This window comes from Mus pahari, chromosome 9 (assembly GCF_900095145.1).
Source record: "Mus pahari chromosome 9, PAHARI_EIJ_v1.1, whole genome shotgun sequence".
In the NCBI taxonomy this organism is placed as follows: Eukaryota; Metazoa; Chordata; class Mammalia; order Rodentia; family Muridae; genus Mus; species Mus pahari.
In genome coordinates, this window is record NC_034598.1 from 6,237,303 (window position 1) to 6,253,432 (window position 16,130).

General features: G+C 43.8%; 1 protein-coding gene across 2 annotated transcripts; it reads right to left on the minus strand.

Moving 5' to 3' along the window:
* Nucleotides 1-454: 454 nt before the first annotated feature.
* Nucleotides 455-15,335, minus strand: LOC110326933 (sodium-dependent glucose transporter 1). 2 transcript variants are annotated; one of them, XM_029542069.1, is made up of 4 exons: nucleotides 15,194-15,335; nucleotides 5,359-5,527; nucleotides 3,610-3,726; nucleotides 455-2,071 (listed from the first exon to the last, which is right to left on the minus strand). In XM_029542069.1, exons 2-4 carry the CDS (start codon nucleotides 5,378-5,380, stop codon nucleotides 1,065-1,067), a joined length of 1,146 nt encoding a protein of 381 aa, XP_029397929.1. In that variant the 5' UTR covers nucleotides 5,381-5,527; nucleotides 15,194-15,335; the 3' UTR covers nucleotides 455-1,064. The 2 variants fall into 2 exon arrangements, with proteins under 2 accessions (XP_029397929.1, XP_021061253.1); XM_021205594.2 differs by having other exon boundaries at nucleotides 15,061-15,335.
* Nucleotides 15,336-16,130: the final 795 nt, after the last annotated feature.

Genomic DNA, 16,130 nt, shown 5'->3' on the forward strand with positions numbered 1-16,130 from the left:
GATGAAACCCAGTGTTCTGTACATCGGATACATGCCAAAGATAACAGAAAAATAATGTTGAACTGGGTGTCTTCATAATCTTAATACAGTAAATAGTGATTTTTTTTTTGGATCAAATCATGAGATTCAACATTTTATATATGAAGATGCAGAGAACTGTTGATTAGCCTTGCTGCAATGTTGAACAATCATTTATTATAAGGAGTCATAAGTTTATAGTTAGAATTGGTGAAATATAGCTTTAAAAATCACTTCTCAGAAAATTAGAACCAGAGTATATTATTAAATATATTAGATGGGTCCATGTTCACAATAGGAGCATATTCTCTTCTTTTTGAAGATTTGTGTATTTATTATTTATTTATTTTATATACACTGTAGCTGTCTTCAGATACACCAGATCTCATTACAGATGATTGTGAGCCACAATGTGGTTGTTGGGAATTGAACTCAGGACCTTGTGAGCCACAATGTGGTTGCTGGGAATTGAACTCAGGACCTCTGGAAGAGCAGTTGGTGCTCCTAACCATCTCTCAGGCTCAAGAGTACATTCATAAAGCTATTTCTGTTTCATGTCTCACTTCATTGAAATGAAGAATGGGCTGGCAATTACATTAATTTCTCAGATCTGTCTTACAGGAATTATAGAGGTCATGGGTTGTATTTTAGAAATACTTTTCCTTTCTTTTCTTCTCTTTTCTTCTCTTTTCTTTTCTTTTCTTTTCTTTTCTTGTCTTTTCTTTTCTTTTCTTTTCTTTTCTTTTCTTTCCTTTTCTTTCCTTTTCTTTTCCTTTCTAGAATCATGGGTTGAGGAGATAACTTCAATAGGGGCAGTGTAAGGAGTCTCCAGAGACCTGGTGCCTCACGACTGCATGCTCACTGTCAGCTGGAAAGGACACAGGCTGCAGAGCATCTCAGAGTAGCTTGGAGACCTTGGCTGTGGATTTTATAAAAACATTTCTACTATATTTCTATTAGAGAATGTCTCATTCTTCATTTTAACCACTGCAAAATTCATTGCATGTGTGCAATACACCACACACACACCTTTCCACCTTCTGCTTTCATTTAGCTTCCTTGATTAGCCTCGAGCTAGAAAGTAAAATTTTCTGGCCCTCACTGTTGATGCTTTTCTCCTGCTTTTGATCCAGAGGTAAGGTGGCTACTTTAAACATGACAGGGAATAAAACAGTTGTTAATACTGCTGAGCCCAGACAAGTGTACAGAATTAATGGGAGATCTGGATACTGTCCTTGAAGAATTCCAGATAGTGCAGGAGTCGCCATTAGTCCCAGGGCAGCGCCAATCAAAATAAACGCTGCAGATTTTCCATTTATGCTGGTGTACTGCTCAATCCAGGAGATGCCGCTGGGAAATGTGGCTGCCATTGAGGCTCCATACACAGAAGTCGCGATCCACAGACAAAGAGGGCTCTTGTCAAAAAGCACCAGAAAGAAACATGAGGCCAGGCTGCCGATGTTGCTCAGCACAATCATGGTTCCAGGCTGTAACAATGTCGCAAAGAAGATGGCCAGGCCCCTGCAGGCTGCAAAGGTTCCCCAGAAGATGGAGTTCAAGCCAGCTGCCTCGCTCTCTTCCATGCCAACATGGGTGGTGGCGAAGGAGAATACGTAAGAGCTGTAGGTCACCTCGGCTCCCACATAGAAGAAGAAGAAGAGGAAGAGGAGGCATAGCAGGGCCCTGTGATGTTTAGCCCTTCGAGATCCCTGAGCAGATGCTGCAGATTTTTTCTGCTTTGAGGTTTTCTTAAAGAATGGAACAAACAGAAAGACAGAAACTACTAAAATGTAAGTGCTGATAGACGCATATGTCCACAGCAGATTCTTGTCATCGGGTAGCGCGAACACAGAGTCTGAGGTGGCTTCAAAGGATTGGTTCAAGGCTGAACGGTCAGATTGGGGCTCGGTGTAGTTCTGAGCAGATGCTATACCCCAGGCCAACTTAGCTAGCAGGGGAGCCAGAAAGGCACCCAAGGCGAAACTGAAGTGCAAGGCCTGCATATGTGGGGCTCCTTTGTCCCCCCAGAGATCCAAGATGAGGACGTTCCCACCTACCAACAAAGGAAATGATTACAGTAACTTACCTAATACATGACAAATGTTCTAAATGATCAAAGATTGAACCTGATTCAACTCTGTGATGTAAGATCTCTACACACACTGTCTCATACTTACATATGACATCCAACCAGGCACATCAGCAAAGGCTTTTTTTAAAAATATGCTGATAATCCCCTGGGGAATTTTATTTGATATACTTATTTGTTTGTATATATTATATGATTGTGATGGTTTGTATAAACTCAGTCCGGGGAGTGGCACTGTTGGAGTAGGTGTGTCACTGTGGGTATGGGTTTTCAGACCCTCTTCTAGCTGCCTGGAAGGCAATATTCTGCTAGCAGCCTTCAGATGAAAATGTAGAACTCACAGCTCCTCCTGCACCATGCCTGCCTGGATGCTTCTATGTTCCTGCCTTGATGATAACAGACTGAACCTCTGAACCTGTAAGCCAGCCCTAATTAAATGTTGTCCTTGGTCCTGATGTCTCTTCACAGCAATAAAACCTTAACTAAGACAATAATATAATGCATATAATATATGCATATGTATACATACACTTCAGATACATTATCAATCCTTTTTGTACTTGCAATAATAAAAATACTATTTATTTATGCTTAAAACAGATGCAACATACCTATTCAGAATCCTGGACCTGGTGTGCCTATTACAGGAAACAATATGTGTTTCAGACTCTGCCCTTAATTCTATCAGAGGACCTATAAGAAGAGAAGTCTAAAACTTCAAGCCCATGGCTATCTCTTTTTTAAAATGATTGATTTTAAAAATTCTTTCTACTCTGAATTTGCATCTAAACAAAACCCAAAGAATGAAATATTTCCAAATCTGTAAGACAACATTAGACAGAGACAGAAAGGATAGAAGGATGGAATTTGGAAGTACACCAGTATCATGTATGTCATTTAATAGGCTTTTGTGGGGGGCAGGGTAAATGAGTGTGTGGACATGCACAGACTTGTGTGTACATGCAGGTGCCAGAGCATAGTGCCCAGCCTCTTCTATCACCCCCCACCTTATTGTCATGAGACAATATCCCTCACTGATCTGAAAGCTTGCCATTTGGCTAGGCTAGATGGCCAGTGAATTCTCAGATCTTCCTGAGTCACATCCCTCACCCTGTAGGTTTCAAAGACATCATCACACATGCAGAAATTTTACTGTAGAGGTTGGTTTTGAAAAAAAGCAAAGAACAAAAATAAATAAATGCAAAAAACAAGTAGCACAAAGCACTGGTTCTTGACTTTCCCTTTTTGGATCCTGACAGCAACAACCCATAATCTCTCCTAGGATAGAACCTCTAAGATCATTTATCCTTAGATATCATTAGATACTTAGAAACTCCGTGCCCTAATTTACACGAAGAGCAGTTGCTAGCCGGGTGGTTCTGAGTCGATGGCTCTGTGACGGTATCCATAGTTCCCTCATGGGGAACCGTTTAATGCCTCCTCCACTCCTCTCAGCAGTAGCGTGCCCAAGTCTTAGATATGACCCTGAGTGATTCACTAACCTGTATCCAGAACACCAAATGAGACACCGGTAACGGACATCATGGCAGTCAGTAAGGCGGCTGTTTTACAGAAAGGAATGAGGTAAAGACCGGCTGTGGTGAGCAGGTTGGACAGCCCTGAGGAAATAGTTGAAATTCAGCTGTCAAGATCAATATTCGTGCAGCCTGTAGTCAAGTCAAAATAATAGCAGCTCCTCCAAACGCAAACAGGATCAAAATAAGAGAGGGTGACCTTGTGAAGGTGAGAGTTGTGCCTTCTACAAGTAGCCATGCCCTTGTATAATCTTTATGGATTATAAAATTTAAAAGGTTATGAAATGAATATAATACTGTCACTGAAAGAATTGAACTATAAATTATACCATTAAGCCATGGTTTATAACAAAAGAGGTAAAAACTATTTACTTAAATGTTTTACATTCCAGAACCACAAGGAGGCCCAGTAAGATGGCCCAGTGCTGCCAAGCCTGATGACCTGGGTTAGAGCCTGGGAACCCACATGTGGAAGGAGAAAGTTGTCGTCCAATCTGTACATGAGGGTTCCAGAATGTGCACAATAACTAATTAAACGTATCTTAACAATTAAAAATAAAAATCCAAATGGAGGGGGCGTAGTTAGAGGGCTGGCTCAGGGACTGAACATGAGCCATGCATGTGTGAGGACCAGAATTCCAATCTCCGGAACCCATCTAAAAGCTGGGTGGTCATGGTGGCCCCTTATAATCCCAGAGTTTAAGAGGCTCCCCAGAGCAAGCTGGCTGGCTAGCTTAGTCAAATCAGTGAACTGTGGGCTCAGTGAGAGAGCTTGCTTCAGTCAATAAAGCAGAAATTAGTCAAGGAACATAACTGTGGCCTCCATGCCCCCACATACATATCTAAATACATTTGAGCCCACACACATGTGCATATGAATACATACCACATACACACATGCACATGCACATATGGGCAAAACAAACAAATAAGCAAACAAACAAACAAAAATCCAAGAACTAAAAGGGATGTTTATATATGGAATAACAAAAAGGCCTAAAGAAGGAGGGATTAGTTTAGCAGTTTATAGTAAAACTTTTAGTAACTTAGTTTGTGGACTTGGGAGGAGAATACAAGGCATAGTTTCTAGGCTGGCATTTAGATCAGTGGTGGAACAGCTGTATAACAGGATTCTCCACAAACCAAACCTTACATTTATATAATCGTTATATGGATCCTTTCAGTCCACTTTGGAAATAAGAGGGTTCGCTCATTTATTCAACAGGAACAATAGGCTTTCCCATCCCCTTTTAGTGTGTGGTAGAGCAGCCTGGGCCCAACGCTGAGGTAAAGCAGCAGACAAACACACAGCCCGAGGTAGCCATCAACCTTCTGCTCCCCTTCGTGTCCAATCCAGGTTTCAAGAGCAGAAGTTTCTAACCTCTTCAGCTCTAGGAATCCTGCTGCCTCAGATAAGCACAACTCTGGAGGGCAACAAGCATCTGGAATCGAGCCCGAGTTTCCTTGAAGGCTGACAAGACTTGGGATTGCTAACACTCCTTCCACAGGGTTAGTGGTCCCCTGTCACTGACATGGGACAGTAGACTCTGGCAAAGCAGTCGTTGTAGGAGAAAACATAATAATACTTCGATTGTCCACATCTCCAGGCTACTACTAAATATACTAAATTACAGGCTAAATATACTACTTCATATTTAGAGACAAATTGCAAACTTAGTAACAGAAACAAAGGAATGAAAATCACTGTTAGCTTACCCAAAAGTAGGAAATGATTCATACAGTCAAAAAGCACTCCACCAACCACAGAGCCGCACAAGTAGCCGAGGGCACGACCCACGAAGATTTCTGAAAGGCTACTGACATTCCGGTTCACGTTTCTTGCCAGGTCCGGAAATGTGGGTCCCAGCACACCAGCGCTCACTCCCTGTGATTTACAACGTCAAAAGCTCTTACTTATAAAGTAATATTTATCTAATTAAATTTATAGTTGTAAAAAAATAATGGGGTGTGGGTACAAGGTAGAGAGTGACTTTAAGACCCACAGCAACGGAGGAATATTCAGTAATACTGAAATTACACACCCATGAAGCTCCTGTTGCTTTTCTTCATTTCAAGCCTCCCAACTTTTCAGAAGCTCTTTAATTCTGTGACTTTTTCTTGCATTGTTTCCTACTTGACAATACCTTAAAAGGCCGCTCTGAACTAAAAGCTAATATGGAGCTGGGGGTTTAACAGTAGTAGGCTGCTTGTCTAACATGCACAAGTCCATGTTCAATGGCTAGCACAGCAAATAATTACTTTTATTTTACCATTTATTTAGTATGTGTGCATGTACACATGTGTATGCCATTGTGTAAATGTCTAGATCGGGGGACAACTTATGCACCTTCCCCCCAGCCTTGAGTAGGTTAAACAAACCCATGATGGTTTTAGACCTAGCTGGAGTCATTTGGCCTCCCTGCCTTTGCAGTTTCCTACAGGAGCTTTGAGAATTTGACCACCTGCTGAGCTTGCTTTGCAACTCAATCCAGCTGAAACAAAGGATGGGTCTGTGGGCTTTTTCCTATATAAACATAGTGCTGAATTACTTGAGCCTGGATCAGAAACCTTTGTCTTGGCCCTTATCTCAGCCTCCCCCCTCCCCTCCTCATCCTTTTTCATTTCCAGCCTCTCTTTCAGGTACCCAGTTCATCCATGGCTGCTGGAGAGCTACAGGTGGCGCCCAAATGAGGAGACTGAAAACTGAGACAATCAATTGAGAAACACTGTCTCAGTGGAGCTCCACAGAAAACGGAAGAAAGGTAACAGTATCCTGCACAGTGGTAAGCAACAAATAGCATTAATGCTAGCGGCATCCATAAAGTTTACTTTTTGGAGGCTGTTGTTAAGAAAGGATACAGGCTAGGCTGATCAAGTGTTGGATCCAATACCGAATTCACTTAGGGGTTGGCAGCACAAATGGGATGGGGGAATTCTATATAGGCATTTGTCTGCAGTCAAGAGCTGCATCAGGAGAAAGGAGCAGGGTTTTAAAAACAAAAACAAACACAAACAAAGAAACAGATGTTAGAAAACTTTTTAGCTCAAGTAGATTTATGCTGTGCATGGTTCCCAGAAGTAGGAATGGTAAATATACAAATGACATGAGAGAGAGAGAGAGAGAGAGAGAGAGAGAGAGAGAGAGAGAGAGAGAGAGAGAGAGAGAGAGAGAGAGAGAGGGACTAGGTTTCAGTTGTCCCCTTTCTGGGACATGTTAGTAAAAAAGAAGGAAAATGGTCAGAGCTGTCCTAGGGACAGGAGGAAATCAGGAGACATCCTGCTTCCTCTCTGGCTCCTACTGGAGATATTCTTAGTTCAGGTTCAAGTTCTGTTCCCTCCCTGTCTATTGTCTTTCCTTGGTGCACCAATCTGTCCACGTGTGTCTGTTTTTGTTTCATTGTTTGAATGATTATTCTATGTCTCATGTTGAAAAGAAATCTGCTGGCTATCCACCCCTTGATCTACTTTAGCTTGTTTAGAAGGTAGTCTCAATCTGCACAGCAGAAATTGATAAGTTACCCTGCACTGTAGCTGGGAGTCAAGCACAGCTGGAGAAAACCTGTTCTTAAGGGGCAGCAGCTTCTCAAGTTCTATGTCAAGTAAGCTGATGGCTGTTTTTCCCTAGAAAAATCTCTGCAATTGTGATTATTGGGTTCAGCAAGTGACAAGGTGCTTTTTCTCTTGAAATTACAGCTAGAAAGGATAAGAAAATTTTTGTTAGGTCTAAATATATAAGGTATGTAGCCACTTCATGTTTGTTTCTGACTGGTTTTAAAGGTATAAATATGTTTTGCATGTCTTGGTTATAGAGTATTGGCCCAATGGCTGCCTGAAAGATTGGTTCGTCAAGTGGACACAGATCCTGAGCCTTCTAATGATTATGATACCAATGATGAAGATGGCTCAAAACCCCTATCAGCCAGCTGAGTTAACCTGGAGTGTAGTCTCCGTCCACTCTTACTGGAGAATAAGTGTTTTCTATTAATTCTCAAAGCCACCCCTATACACCTGGTGGCCAGACTTTATGTTTCATCTTTGCCAATAGCAGCTGAATTGATTATCTGGGACATTCCTGCAGACAACTTTTATCTTGTTTTTAACTTTTGACTTTGTATCTTAAACAGATTGATTGCCTTCACACAGGATCACTTTGAGCAAGTGCAACTATTCACCATGGCAGTCATTCATCACTGTGAAGAAATGCAGTGAGTGCATATTCACATGTCCTTCTGGCTTTGGCCTGAATGGGAAAGAGTGTGCTTTTGAAGGCCAGTGGCCAGAAATGGGTAAGCGTGTTCTTGAGCTCCTATTGACCTAAGCCAGAGAAGTACATCAAAAGCTATGTTTGTTCTCCCTGATGGGCAAGAAGGATCAATATAGACACTGACCTAAGACAGGCATGGCTGCCTAACCACTCTATTCCCTAAATGGGATTATGGAAAACAAGTAAATCTTGTCCCCACCCCCCACCCCACCCCCATCCAGCTTATCTTTAAAAAGCAAAAAAGGAGGAAGGTGCCCTTTCCCTAGCCTTGAGTAGGCTAAACAACTCCTCCTACCCCCATGGTTTTACAACCTAGCTGGAGTGGCCTGGCCTCTCTGTATTTGCAGTGTCCTACAGGAGCTTTGAGAATTTGACCACCTGCTGATCTTGCTTTACAACTCAATCCAGCTGAAACAAAGGATGGGTCTGTGGGCTTTCCCTATATAAACATAGTGATGAAATTAAACTTTGAGCCTTGATCAGAAACCTTTGTCTTGGCTTCATTCTTCTCTCACCCACCTGTCCGTTTTCATTCCAGCCTCCCTTTCAGGTAACCCAGTTAATCCATGGCTGCTGGATGGCTACAAACTTGTGTGAGCCAGTTCTCTCTTTCTACCATGTGTCTTTTTGCCACATCCACTCCAGTAGTGACTTGAATGACAGGCCCAAAAGCTTAGACGCTGTCCTGAGGCAAAAAGTTCACAGAAACTTAGTCTCCTGGAACTGTGGCATCCTGTAAAACAAACGCTTCAAATCTGTCCTTGCTTTAGTCGGTGAACGGATCTGTGTGCTTTCCTTCAATATTGTTTTATTATAAGTGCCTCTAAGGATTGATTTTGACATATAGTTAAGTTAGATTAGCCTCTACCAGTGTTCCAATGTCCTAGGAAGTCCCTGAGACAACCCTGGGCTTTGAATTCAGTAAGAATGTTACCTATTCAGTAACATTCAAAATTACCTCTAGTATTGTAAGAGAGACAGTGAAAGAAATCAGGCATAAATAAAAAAAGGAAGAAAGAAAGAAAGAAATCAGGCATTACAATTTACTAGAATAGAGTGAGTAATCTCAGGGTTAGTCTACATAGTATACATGTGGGGCTGGGACAGGAATGAGTTAACTTTGTTAAGGCATCTTTGAACTACATAGTAGCTAGAATGGTGATATTTTCACTTAGATGAACTTGCTCACTTGTGAGGTACAATGGAAAAGAGTCCAATGTCTTAAAATCAGTGCCTTGCACTCTTTAAAGCAGTGGTTCTCAACTTCCTGATGCTCCGGCCCTTTACTACGGTTCCTCATGTTGTGATGTCCCCCAGTTCCTCATGCTGTGATGACCCCCAGTTCCGCATGCTGTGGTGACCCCCCCAACCATAAAACTATTTTAGTTGCTACTTCATAACTGAAATTTTACTACTGTAAAGAGCAAAAACTGTGTTTTCCAATGGTCTTAGGAGAAAGGCAATTCGGCCCCAAGGGAGTGGGGACCACAGGCTTGAGAACCACTGTTTTAAAGGGTTCACAGCCACGCATATGAGGGGCAGCCACCCACAGAGAGATCACGGTGTTTGCCATAGCTACTGTCCTCAGAAGGTGTTGAAGTAGGGGTGGTCACCCCCACAGCACCAGAGAGTCCTAGAGATACATGACACAGAGACACAACAGCCAGTGGAGCTAAGCCAAATGAGGCTGAGGGCACAGTACCTCGGCCTGGGAATCCACACACCCACAAGCTGGTCCAGCAGAGAGGCAGGACTGAGGCTTGTCCTTCGAGTAGGGGAGGCAGTGGTCAGGGCCCCCTCCACCTGGTCAGCCCAGAAGGATCCTCCAAGCTCCTGAGGCTGTCAGGGTCACAGTTTTTCCCCCTCTCTAAGTAGAGCAGTGAAGTTTAAACAAATGGTAATACCGTAAATGTTAAATGAGCTAATGGCCCCCTCCTATGAAATCCCTTGGGCAAGGAAAAACAAGTCTTAAATATCTTCTCACATATCTACTTTCCTATTTGCTTATGATCTTGCCAACTTGTGAGAGACTCCTGTCACTAAATGCTAAAGCAGGTGTGGTAACTGTCTATGATCCGAGCACTCCTGAGACTTTGGCTAGGCAAAGAGGGGGCAAGCTTGTGTGAATGAAGTATTCTTTAAAAAACAAAAAAGGAAGAGGAGGAGCCACATTCTTTCCTGACTTATACGTCTTGGGTAGTGTTTGGTTCATAGGATGCTGTTGATTTAGTTTTCAAAGGCCTAGGCATCTAGAGGTTGCACAATTCACAATTTCCCAGTCTGAATCTTGTTTGCATAATGTTTCTACTGACATAATGTTCCTACTGTGCACTGGACATTGAGGTGAATAAATGCTAAATTATAAGTAATGCACAAAGCTTAAACTACTAGAAATAAGAAAAAAGGGGTTGGGGCTGTCGAGATGCCTCAGTGGTCAGGAGCACTGACTGCTCTTCCAGAGGTCCTGAGTTCAAATCCCAGCAACCACATGGTGGCTCACAACCATCTGTAATGGGGTCTGATGGCCTCTTCTGGTGTGTCTGAAGACAGCCATAGTGTACTCAGATAAATAGATAGATAAATAAATAAATAAATACTGCCTATATTATATGAAGGTATTTTATTTTATTAAGGAAGATGAGAAGAGGAAAGACATAGGACAAAATTGAATAGATGGGGACATTACAGAGCTGGGGTGCAGCTCAGTTGGCACAGTGCCTTCCAGGAAGCCCTGGGTTCAGCTAATCTGCACCTCAGCCCTCTATTATGTTTAAGTCCTATATATAAGAATCAGGCCCAGCAGCCCTCCCTGTAGTCCAGCTAATCAAGAGGCCAGGGCAGGGAAATGGAGTGAGCCCAGGAGTTGTGGTCAGCATAGGCAACATAGCAAGGCTCACCTCATAAAACTGGCATGCAACAGACACAAACAACTTTGCTTGCCAAATGCCTACTACTGTACAGAAGTCTCCTCTGATCATTAACCACGGTCATCTCAGGTCTTGCAGTTAATTGTTTAGTCTGAAAGGGCAACCACAGAAAGGACTACCAAGTTCCCCTGGCCTGAGTGGGAACTCCCAGACCCAGTGGCTCATAAACATCAAGCTGATCTTTAACCCAGCATCAAGCACAATCACAATTAAGTACCAAGGAGTGACCTGGCAGATTCTCATGCTAAGTTAGTCAGTGGTGAAATTACTAAACTTTTCAATTTGAACGAACTCCAGGGATTGACCCAAGTCCAATTACCTATCAGAACCTATTTAGTCTGGGGTACTAAGGACCTGAACTTCAAAGGATGTAAATCCCTTGCTAAGCATGGCCACATAGAGAGCTCCAATGCCTCCTGGTGCTTCCTCAGTCCTCAGAGCCTCTAGCATTAGAAGCTCTGCACTAATAAGATACTCCATGGTGGGAGCGAGGAGACCCAAACTGTAACAAAACATTGGAGAATCTGTACTTTCACTGCGAAGGGTTTCTAACCTGTGTTTGTGTCCCCATCCCATCCATCATTTTAGTTAAGACAATAAAGCTCCAAATCCTGTGATTTTAGCGGCTGTCTGGGTCAGACACGGATGGATGGATCTCTTTCACATTCCACCTGAAGTGCCCATTGTCTAGGTGATCGGAGGGTGCCCTATGCAGAAAGACTGACACTAAAATCATAGCTGCAGTTAAATTGGAAGTTGTGTTTCCCAGCAGGGTTCCTGGCCACAGTGCCACTCTAATTGTTCATCGAGTAAGGAAGCACAGGGGCTGGAGAGATGGCTCAGCAGTTAGGATCACAGACTGCTCTTCTTCCTGAGGTCAATTCCCAGCGACCACACGGTGACTCACAACCGTCTGTAATGGGGTCTGACGCCCTCTTCAGTTACAGTGTACTCACATATATAAAATACATAAACTTAAAAGGAAAAGAAAAGAAAAGAAAAGAAAAGAAAAGAAAAGAAAAGAAAAGGAAGTACAGACACAAAGGCAGTAGGGAGCCCAGCTCCTGGATTGCCTGGATGGCCTCAGTCACAAGCATTTCTAAGGGGTGCCAGTTGGATCTACTCCCACTGAGGAGCATAGACTGAGCCCTTCTGAATTGTCACTGCTGCACCCCTGGCGATAGCATCTGAGTCCTCGCAGCCACCTAAACTGTGATATGATCCAGTAAGCATTGGTACCGTGCATTAATCCAAAGTACGTTTTCACTAGGACCAGCCTTCAGGCAGACAGCTTTCCCAAGAACATAGGCTATGATTTCCCTGCCGTTTTGAAGGTGTTAGCTTTCTACACAAACACACACCCGCACGCAGACGGTATTGCCAAAGCCCCTGCACATCCATAGCAAGTTGACTAGAACTGCAGAGTGGAACATCTCCTTGATGTTCTGGAGGTCACTGCTGCGTGTGATACACTCACTGGAAATGACTGTGCACTTACTGACTGATCATGACCAAATATATGTGATTAAACGAGGATTGTGCATGCACAAGACCTAGGGACTACTATGGATAAAACCAAACACTTGAGTGGTGTCACATTAGGTCAAACTCAATGCCATTAAGTGAGATGCTATACCTCTGCAGATGGAACATAGGAGTTTCTCCTCCCCCCACCCCAGACCTTGATAGATATATGTTTCCTTAGAGGTTAATTGAATTTAATTGATGTCTCCTTGGCTGCCATTAGGTGGTGATCTTTTCCACCTCAAGGGCCTTTACTGATATTGTAGACTTCTGCCTTCTGAGTTACTTTTCTGGAAATTTCTATATCTTCCATAATCAAAGAAGTCAATACTCAAAATGAGTACCCACCTTTGACATTGATAAAAATGTCAGTCTCCATTGAAGAAAGCTTCTAATAGTTTCTGTGTATTCATTTTGCAGCAATGGGGTGTGAGTGGTATGGAGTGTAAAGCTACCAGTAACTTGGGGAGAATTCTGATTTTGTAACAGGTAAACACTCCCACGGGTTCTGAAATGTGGAGCCACTCTCTGAAAGGTGAGAACATTCACATATGGACTGGAACAAAATTTCACTTTAGCGCTCCTCTTTGGGGGCTGGAGAGATGGCTCAATGATTTAGGACTCACACTTATCTTCCATAGGGCCTCAGTTCCATTCCCAGCATCCAGGTTGGGCATCTCATAACTGGCTTCCAGAGCACCGTATTCACATGCGCGTTCTTATACACATGACTGCTGATTCTGTGGTTTTCCTCAACACTAACACTGAATAAGGGAATGTCTCAGGAAGAGCACACTGTGTGTTCATAGGAGCAGCAATCAGGTCGTCTGCAAGCATCAGGGGTGGCAGAGGGCAAGCCCAGCTATGACAAAGCTTTCAAATACTTGTGGTTAGTGGCTCTCCAGGTTCCCCTAGTAACTCTTTAAATTAGGCAATTTTATAGCTAACTAATGGGCTTAATTGCCATTACACCCTAGACTAGCAGTTCTCAATCTATGGGTCATAACCCTTTTACAGGGGTCACATACATCTCAGATGTTTACATTACAATGCATAACAGTAGCAACAACATAGTACAGCTATGAAGTAACAAAAAGAATAATTTTATGGTTGGGGGGTGGGAGTTCACCTTAACATGTGGAACTGTATCACAGGGTCACAGCATTGGGAAGGTTGAGAGCCACTGGTCTAGACAAAGGCCATGGAGACTTGCACTCTAAGCCTTGATCTCCTTATTATGTGAGTGTTGACGTGTTTGATTTTGATCTGGTTGGGTCTCCGCAGAAGCCTGTTATAAAAGAGTGTGCTCTGGTTTCTTAGTCCTCTCTACCTAATAACCATCATAATGTCTGTCTCCTGTTTTTGTTGGGTTACCTTGAGTCACAGATGTCTCTATGTGCTTATCCTTTGAAGGTATAAAGAATTTCATGACCAATCTGTTATTGTCCATTATGAATTCTATAACTGGACCAAACTGACCATGGCTGTCTTCACAGAAAGTGCCATTTGTGCTCATTTCAAACTGAGAGGCTGGTCCAAAGGAAAGTGGGATTGTTAAATCAGCCCACAGATGCTTCTGTGTGAAGGCTGCTGTAGCCTACCAGAGACCTCCAACAACTGGAGCTTAATAAAGGATGTTCTTAGACAAGTTGCTGACCAGCCAAGTACTGAGTCCATCACAGATGCATACAACCTGAAATGTCCAAAGCAGGTAAGTGAGCTGTACGAAATCACCTTATCTCTATATGCTTTCTGGACCTACAGGCACTGCCTACCATACCTCAGGTAGTTTTCTTAGCCTTCTCTGGCTCAGGCCCTGACCAGTTCTTGATTCATTTCTTTGTGCAAAGAAACTGTTAAAAGAAACAAATGTAACCTTTTCAATAAGAGTAAAAAGGCCAAAAGGTTAACCACTGGCATTCAGGGGAAATTCCTTGGGCCCCTTAAGAAGTGGTTCTCATTCTTCTATATTTCATGAATGCGTGGTTCTAATTGCACCGCTGTCTGCTCTAACCCAGCATGAGCCCCTTACCTAGGCAGAAGCCATCCAGGACCAGAGCACTTACAGCAAGACCTGGTCCACAGAGGGACTGACTCAGAATCTGCAGCAATTTCTCGGGTCTTCCACCTCTCCCTCATCAAAAGCCACCTCTGATTCCCTCCTTGAGATCCTTAGCTACCTGGAACCACTCTACAGACAACTCACTTTCATCTCTCCAAGGTCACAATTACAAACAGTGGACTGAAAAGAAGTCTGAGCGGTCAGTAAAAGTCACTTCTTGCTTTGCACTTTGCTCCAAGAAAAACATTTAATGACCGGAAGGCTCAATTTAAGTGGGATTATCATAGAGAGAGACATCTTCATGGCTTTATCAACCTAACCAACTCTGCGACCTGGGAAAAGTCACTTCCTACTTGAAATTCTGCTGCTAGCTGGATCTGGTCAGGGCCCAAGGAAGAGCTCCCAGGAAAGCAAGTTTCTGTCTAACCACCCGGGCCAGGGAGGACCATTCGTACACACCAGCACAGCCCTATCTCTCCCCCATACAGAAACCAAGTAAGGTTTGCTGCAGTTGGAAAATATTAGGGTCATCAATTTCACGTTTGATTAAAATTGTAGCCATTCTCCCGCGGCCCAGGGTGTTTCAATAATGTTTCACAAAGGCCATACAAAGTGCAGGCGGTTACAGCCTCAGCTCTCACCATCCCCAGGAAAGCAGCATTCAGAACCACAGTGGTGAACCAGCGCAGTGTTCTTCCCACTTGACTACTCGCCATGACCTGGAGCCCATTCTTCCCTGGGGTCTCAGCCTGGAGGAGGTTCTGCTCAACAGACCTGGCCCCGGACCCACGGGACCCCATTTCCGACTCCAGCTTGGTGGCTCCAAAGGGTTTTTGGTGCGGTCCGGCTTTTTGGCAGGGTCCCTGGAGCTCTGCGCCCCTGTTCCGTCTGACCAGAAGATTGCTCCCAGTGCCTCCTCCCCCACGGACAGTCCTGAGTCAGGACCTTGGGAAGTTACACTTTGGACTGTGCACGTGGTGCTGACACCTGCACCCATCTTGCACAGCCCCTAAGAAGACCTTTTGGCAGAAATAGGCCTTTCTCAGCAATCAGGGACCCAGCTTCTTGGGGGGGAAGGGAATGCGGTTGTCCGGAAGACCAGATGCTTTCCTGGAAGTTCATTCAGTATCTCTCCCATCTAGGTGCACACAGATGGACGCACTGGTACCCTGAGGGAGAAAAAGCAGAAAGCACAGCCTCAGAACAACACAGACAGGAGGCTCTGGGGACTGGAGAATGGCTCAGAATTTTCAGGGGTCTTGACTTTGGTCTCCAGTACCCACAATGGGCAGTTCACAACCTACTGGTAACTCTAGGATCCAACACTCTCTTCTGCAAGGGGGAAAACTATAGTATCCCCTTCAGGTTATCTGGGAGCAAAGAAGCCATAGTAAGGCCCCACCTTGTATGACTTCCCAAACTCCCAGTCCTGTCCATCAACATCTGAGCTTCTAAAGCTGCCATTCACCACATTCATGCTACCAATACCAATACGGGTTGAACCTCGTGGGTCAGCCTTCACACAGGGCACCTCAACCCTCCTGACACACAATCCACTTTAGCCCTGTGCAGCCAAGAGGATTATGGCTTACAGAGTACATGACAACTCACCCAAGAGTGGCCAGCAGATCCCTGCTATGGATCATGTAATAATAGCTCATGAGCAAAAGCTGGGCCGGGGCTGTAGCTCAGAGCTTGAGTGCTTGCCCGA

What these genes read in the sequence shown, in the direction of transcription:
- LOC110326933 (XM_021205594.2), bottom strand. Translation starts at nt 15,219, where the DNA reads ATGGGGTCCCGTGGGTCCGGGGCCAGGTCTGTTGAGCAGAACCTCCTC. An exon ending in GAATCATTTCCTACTTTTGG is followed by an intron (nt 3,727 to 5,358) that starts GTAAGCTAACAG and finishes CTATTTCCTCAG; the next exon opens with GGCTGTCCAACCTGCTCACC. An exon ending in ATTTGGTGTTCTGGATACAG is followed by an intron (nt 2,072 to 3,609) that starts GTTAGTGAATCA and finishes CTTTGTTGGTAG; the next exon opens with GTGGGAACGTCCTCATCTTG.